The sequence below is a fragment of the Mesitornis unicolor genome, unplaced genomic scaffold, assembly GCF_000695765.1.
Source record: "Mesitornis unicolor isolate BGI_N332 unplaced genomic scaffold, ASM69576v1 scaffold54252, whole genome shotgun sequence".
NCBI classification, from domain to species: Eukaryota; Metazoa; Chordata; class Aves; order Mesitornithiformes; family Mesitornithidae; genus Mesitornis; species Mesitornis unicolor.
In genome coordinates this window covers 1-7,406 of record NW_010170920.1, presented here as the reverse complement: position 1 = coordinate 7,406, position 7,406 = coordinate 1, and the positions used below count along the sequence as shown (strand labels likewise).

The window sequence follows — 7,406 nt, the reverse complement described above, 5'->3', positions numbered from 1 at the left end:
AGATCAGAACCGTGCATTTCCACATCGCGGCTTCCGCTTGGAGTCTCACTGTCTGGTTGGGGAACTGGTTAAATCAAAAAGGAGAGGGAAGGGGTGGGAGCAGGCACAGCAATAGATTAATACCGTGTTTTCATTCAGTCCCTTCTTCCTCGGGTCCTTGGAAATGTGACTTAGGAACCATTTGTTGGGCGAAAGGAGCGTTGAAGGACACACAGCAGCTTATCTGGCCCACTCTGGAGTTGGTGTGCTCTTAAGACACATAGGTGCAAATCTCCATTTTCAGGTCAGGGTTGTCTTACACGTCTTAACTTACCTCTGTTTGACAAGCTGACTGATTAAAATAGTAGCTTTTGGCAGAAACTGTCCAATTATTCCCTCGTGTTGTCATTACCTGCTCAGGCCAAAGTCACTCTGACAAACTCAGCTGAGGAGCTGGTAGTGAAGCTGGGCTCTTAGGCTCAGAAGCCCTTGCCCACTGTAAGAATAGCATGTCAATAAATTCAGTATCCACTAAAGAAGCCACTACTCACATGCAAAATTCTTTCAATTACTTTTTTTTCAAAATAGCGTTTGTTATCTTGTTTGAAAATACTTTAAAAGTCTGAAGTCTGTTTATTAACTAAAATTCACTGTCTTTCTTCACAGCTGATGAAGAATTTAATGAGCTTTGCTTTGAGTTTGGTTTGGAGCTTGATGAAATTGTAAGTAATGCTTTTATTTGTTGTGGACTGACAACATTTATAGTTGGTAAGAGCTTGTGCTGTGTTATTTCCAGTATATTCCCTGGGACAGTGTTGGCCAATGCCCTCTATAGCATGTACCAAGAAAATGTCTAGGCAAGGTTTGGAGGATACCACGTCTCAGGTATCCTCAAAAAGCAGTGTGGATAAGGTCCCCTTGACCTACGCAGTCTTTCAGCAGCACTGCAGCAGGCTTTTCATCCTGAAACGTCCTCATACGTCCCCATACCACAGGGCAGAATATGCAACACGTACCTTTAGGTCCTTCTTGTAAAACACTGTTGTAAGAAACTGTATTAACGCAGGTGTTTTGAATCTGAAAAAAGAAGCAGACATACAAAAATTACCGTGTTGGAAGCAAAAAAACCCCCAAGATGACATCTCACTGTACTTCATGGAGGTTGGCAGTCTGTGCCACTTCGTCTTCAGTCTCTCACCCCATTTTATTTAGCAACATGAATATACCCACAGACCATGTATTGACCATATTTTACAAGATCTGTATGGCTTTGTTTTGTGTGCATTCTTCTGTGCAACATCCACAAAAATGTATTTGTCCTGGACATTGTTACCTAAGTTGTAACTAATTTATGTTTAAAGTTTTGATTTCGATTCTGTACTTGTCAAAATTTGCCCTGCTAACTGCATTCATGTCAATCTTGTTCAAGTACACCTGTTTTGGGTTTGCTTTTTAATTTTAATTAATTGTTCTTTTAATAATGTTTCTCAAAAGACATCTGAACAACAAATCTTATGTTTTATTTCAGAATAGACTTGATATGACAAGTCATTTGCTAGTCTGTTACCAAAAATAAGCTCCCAGCTTTCTCCTGTGATCTGCCAGCGTGCAGGCTCTTGCTTCTATAATCCCTTATTTTTTTCTGAAGTCCAGTTCTAATAGTGAATTCTTCTTTTGGTACACTGCATTACAGTTTCTGAATCAGAGAAAGATTTAGATTTTACTTAATTTCTGACATTTGGTGCGTCCATTTGCTGTATAAATCCAAATTTAACTTTTAACTAATACAGTTTTTCCTATTATGTTACCTCACAGTCGTACTCTTGTCAATGTTCAGATATTTCAGGTTAAAAACACACTTTTGCTTCATTTCAGACGTCTGAGAAAGACATTATAAGTAAAGAAAAAGGAGAAGAAAAGGCAAAGGGTGCATCTGAAACTATTCTCTATAAAATTGATGTTCCCGCCAACCGTTATGATCTTCTTTGCCTTGAAGGGTTGGTCCGAGGACTGCAGGTCTTTAAAGAAAGGTAAGGTAGAGTTGTGAGATTTCTCTGCAGTTTGTTATTTGTTTAAGTAGGAGTCAATTTCTGGTTAATAAACAAAGTTGCCACTTGCCTGGATTTTGATTATGATCTCATGTGTAGATCAGATTTGTCAGATGTTTCTCCAGAGAGGATCTATTGTATATTTTTAAAAGACTAGACTAGAATGATACTGAGTTTTGGATCTGTTCTAAAAATTTTTCAACTGCTCTTCCATTTCACAGAATTACAGGACGTTAGGGATTGGAAGGGACCTCAAAAGCTCATCCAGTCCAATCCCCCTGCCGGAGCAGGAACACCCAGATGAGGTTACACAGGAAGGCGTCCAGGCGGGTTTTGAATGTCTCCAGAGAAGGAGACTCCACAACCTCTCTGGGCAGCCTGGGCCAGGGCTCTGTCACCCTCACTGAGAAGAAGTTTCTTCTCCAATTGAAGTGGAACCTCCTGTGTTCCAGTTTGTGTCCGTTACCCCTTGTCCTATCATTGTTTGTCACCGAGAAGAGCCTGGCTCCATCCTCGTGACACTCACCCTTTAAATATTTATAAACATTAATGAGGTCTCCCCTCTCATTTGAGACTTCTTCGTAAAGAGCTCCTGCAAAGGAACTTCTTTGTGATCCCCTGTAATAAATACAAAACAAAATAATTTATTTCACTTTTCTGCTATCACTTTATCTTCTTGATTAAGTCCTTTCTTTCTCATTCAGCAATCTGTTTAGTATCCCAGAGAAAACAAGTTTTAAACAGTTAGCTAATTTGCATGCCAAGAAATGTCACTAAGAAAGTTTTCTACATATAATTGTTGCTACATTTCTGAAGTTTCCTGCATTTGGGGAACTTAATTTCTTGCAGTTACAGACTTATTTCTGGTTTTATTCCAGGATAAATCTCCCTAGGTATGAAAAGATAATACCAGCTCAGGGTGAAGGTCAGAGGCTGATTATCACTGAACAGGTAAAAGTGTTCACTGCACCTTTGTAAATAGAGTTTCTGCACCAGCAAGAGAGGCATCAGTACCAATTTTATAAGACCAGTGAGACTGCAGATCTTATTTGTGGAACAAGAGCCCAAGAAATTTAAATATCTCATTGTGATTTATTGTTAGCGAAGGGGAGGGGAAGGGGGAGGAACAATAGAGAAATTATTTTGGGTGCACCTAGTAGCAGATCAAACCAGAGTCTCAGATGCTCGCATTGCATTGGCCTTCTGGGTCATTACAGAGTGTACTGGAAACCTCCTTGTATCTACCAGACCTGGATTGGGTTTGTTTGGGCTTTTTCCCCCTTGGAGATTCTAGTGTCTTTTTTATTACCACTTTACAAAAGAGGATTTTGTGAAGAAAAGTACACATTTAATCCATTTTAGTTTTGTATGTCCTGTGTATTTGAGATTTATAATGTCTTCCTGTTGTAAATTGCAGACTGTCCACATCCGTCCTCATGCTGTAGCTGCAGTCCTTCGTAATATAACTTTCACCAAGGAACGTTATGATAGTTTCATTGACCTCCAAGAAAAACTACACCAAAACGTTTGCAGGTTAGTGCTTAAATTTAATGTAGCGTGTAGTATCTGTGTGTGTGATCTTATCACATATTAAGACTGCACATCCCAGTTGCAGATAGGCGTTATAGTTAAGAAAATATTTTATAGCAGCTGTCTTGATCTTTCTCATTTCCTTGCTTGTTTCTGCCTGCTCTCAATATTTTTCAATATAAATAGCTGTTACTGCTCCTACAGCAGTTGAGAAAGAAGCGTTCTGCAACAGTCCCATTGGATTTGCCTTTGACTGTTAGGTGTGTTGTTAACATTTGTTAAAATGTTATTCATTAAAATAGCTTCTACTTTTTCAGTAAGTTCTATGAACACATGCTGGTAGACAGCATCATGAGATACTATCTCAGAGGAACTCCAAATACTACTAACAAAGTCATTATTTTGCCTTCTTTCTTTCTAGGAGGAGAGCTTTAGTAGCAATAGGTACCCATGACTTGGACACCATCTCTGGTCCATTTACTTTTACAGCTAAACCACCTTCTGAAATTAAATTCAAACCCTTGAATCAGTCCCAGGAGTACACAGCTTCACAAATTATGGATCTGTACAGGGTAGGTGGGATTTTTCAGGCTTGTTGCACTAAATGCAGGAAGATAAGTTTCCAAGGCTTAGCGTCTCTCATATCTTTGTTTTTAAGAGTTGTTCTTACAAGTAAAACACAGCTACCTTCTGTAGCTTCAGCCAGTGAGCATTCCACATTTTGCTTATTCATGAGAAATGCATGGTAATACATTATTGTCCATGAAAGATACATAATGGTGTTTTGTAGCTAAGCATAACTCTTGGAGTAGTGGGTTTGATATTAACCCTCTTGGTTTATCAACATGAAGACTGCTTTCCATGATGCTCTTAATACTCCTGTAGAAGGGTTGTATATTTCTCTCTCTACACTGGTAAGATGCTCAGTGTACAAAGCAGAGGAAAAGCTTGGGGTAGATAATACCGGAGTTTTTAATGTTGCTTTAATTTTGCCAGTTTTCTTAGGGAAGATGTTGAATTATTTACCCAACTACATAGTAGGCAAGCGTAGCTGTGTAAAATGCTCAAGTTAAGTCTGGCACTGCTGAATCATCATCATGATGTAACCTGGTAAACGCTAGGAAAAGATTGAATCAGGTCTAATTTTATGGTATTTATGTGGGCCACTTCAAATGTCAGCATTTGGAAACAATACTTTTATCACTATCGTTACAATAGACAGCCCTGCTGGAGCACACATACTGGCCATAGACACAAGGGAGTTCTCAAAGATCTTTGACTAAAGATGAGTAAGGGAGCTAGGAAACAAGGGGTATCAAAGAAACTAGAAGTGAATGATGCTTTGGATACAGCATATACCCATGTCATTCAAACAGGTGTAAATTCTGAAATAAAATTTAAGCATAAATATGTCAGTATTCAGCAATTTATAATTAAAAGTATTGTAGTGCTAATTTTTATCACTTCTATGGAAAGTTCCTATAAACTTAAGGATTTGTGCCCGTACGTTTGGCTGGGAAAGGACTGCTGTGGTGAACAAGGGCATCATTTCATCATCAGAGAATAGCCACAAGGATGGTGAGGGCTCTGGAGAACAAGCCTTATGAGGAGCGGCTGAGGGAACTGCGCTTGTTTAGCCTGGGGAAGAGAAGGCTGAGGGGAGACCTCATCACCACCTCCAACTGCCTCAAGGGAGGTTGTGGAGAGGTGGGTGCTGGTCTCTTCTCCCAGGTGATGGGGGATAGAACAAGGGGAAACGGCACCAAGCTGTGCCAAGGGAGGTTCAGGTTAGAGCTAAGGAGGAAGTTCTTTACTGAGAGGGTCATCAGAGGCTGGAACAGGCTGCCCAGGGAGGTGGTGGAGTCACCATCCTTGGATGCATTTAAAGAGCGGGTAGATGAGGTACTTGAGGATATGGTTTAGTGGGGAGACAGGAACGGTTGGACGTGATGATCTCAGAGGTCTTTTCCAACCGAGCGATTCTGTGATTCTGTGATTCTGTGATTTGGACAGCATGGCCTATGCATCTTTGAGAGAATCCTTTAAGAAGTAATTTTTAACACTTTGGAAGAAAACAAAAAAGTCCACTTCTCTCATTTCAAAGTTTTCCTGCTTCTGAGAGCAAACAGTTTTTGCCAGTGAAGTACCGAGCTCTAAGCCAAAACCCTCCCTCTCAAAATTCCCTTTAATCTCTCAGCAAAGGATAGTGGCACTATGGAAGTTCCCAAGTGAGCTAATGTGAAATTCAGGTTGTGCTTTTTGTCTCCAGACTGACAGCCACCTTCGGCACTATTTACACCTCATTGAAAACAAGCCACTTTATCCTGTCATTTACGACAGCAACGGTGTTGTTCTGTCCATGCCACCAATCATCAACGGTAAGATTACTTATGACTGCTTTGTACTGTCGCTGCTAATTTGTGTGAGTCAGAGCATCTAACAGAAACATTAATGTGTAATAAGGATTATTCTGTTTTCGTAAAATTGTTTCACTTACAATTTCATATATTCTTTCAGTTTAAATGCAGCCCAATTTTTTGTTCCCTCCCTAGGCTGCTAGTGTTCCTCTGTCCGTATCCTCATCAAGAGGATGTAAAAGGCCCTCTGCAAATCTCTGCACTGAGCTTCTCATACCCTTCTAGAACTTGAGAAAGGTTCTTTGTGACATGAACCTTTTTTAGGAAAGCATTCTGTTTGCATACATAAACATTGTTCATCAGATATTTAGCTAAAAGAAGCATGTAAGAAATTATTTTATAAACTGATAACTGTAACATTCTGCTTTGTACTCCATTTTATGTGGTCACAGTAGAGAACTTTTCACCTAGGTCTTAAGACCAGTGTATTTATCAGCAGTGTGAACCATTTCTCGTGGATCCCTTTGCTATCATGCAAGGGATTCCAGAAGACTTCAATGGCTTAAAAGGAATAAGTTGGTCTAGACTTTTTTGCATTGCTTTTAAACATGGGTTTCCTCTGAATGCAGGAGAAACAATGGGTGATTTTTTGAGAACCGTGTTTACTGAAGCCAATTAATGACATGGCAAGAATTACTCCTTTAACAAAGATACTTCAGTATACCTATATCTTTAGGTTGAGAATCAGTACATTTCGCTACACTGACCAATAAAATCTGCAGTAATAATACCTTTGGATGTATTTTTCCCAGTTGTCTTTCTCCATATCTTAAACAACTAATGCAAATCTTCTTCAAAGGCAGCTCAGACTCTGTGGCAGGGACTGGTAAGAACAGCTGCTGTGAACTGAAGGTGGTGTCAACCACTGTGTCTGATCCCTCTTTGTTAGGCTCCTTCCAAGTTTGGAGTGTGCCATGTATAAGCTTTGCAGATTTTTTACATTTTATCAACTAAAAAGGTTGAGCTGAATTTAATACCTGTTTCTGTTTTAAGAAACAGTATTTGAGAGAAGCTTCCAGGTTAAAGGTACTTTTTAAACAGGTAATGAAATGTAAACATATGTATTGGGTTTTCGGATTATCTACAAGCACTTCAGTGAAAGGTTATGTTTGCTTTGAAGTGAGTCCAGAAATGCTGAATACATTCCATCTGCAAAGAGGTACAGCACAGCATCAAAGAGAAGGGAATACAAGTTCCCTCAGTCTCAAGATCTTCAGTGTACCTGACTTTCAGTCTAGGCGTGACCTAGTTTCTCAGGTAGGAAAGTGAAACACAGAAGCTGAATGACTTGCTTAGGGTCAAACAAAGCAAGCAAGAATATCCCTGTGTATCCAAGTGTGTGCTTCCCTTTGCCGTCTGGGAGGGTGGAATGGTGCAACAAAAGATGCAGAAAAAAAATGATGGCAATAAAAAGAGAACTAAGGAGAGTCTC

The 7,406-nt window shown here is 39.7% G+C and overlaps 1 protein-coding gene across 1 annotated transcript; it reads left to right on the top strand.

Moving 5' to 3' along the window:
* Window positions 1-645: 645 nt before the first annotated feature.
* Window positions 646-5,935, top strand: LOC104537061 (phenylalanine--tRNA ligase beta subunit-like; the record flags this gene model as incomplete). Its single annotated transcript, XM_010179839.1, has 6 exons — window positions 646-701; window positions 1,855-2,009; window positions 2,906-2,978; window positions 3,445-3,560; window positions 3,979-4,129; window positions 5,827-5,935. Coding segments are annotated over 6 exons (660 nt in total), but the record flags the coding sequence as incomplete, so codon positions are not given.
* Window positions 5,936-7,406: the final 1,471 nt, after the last annotated feature.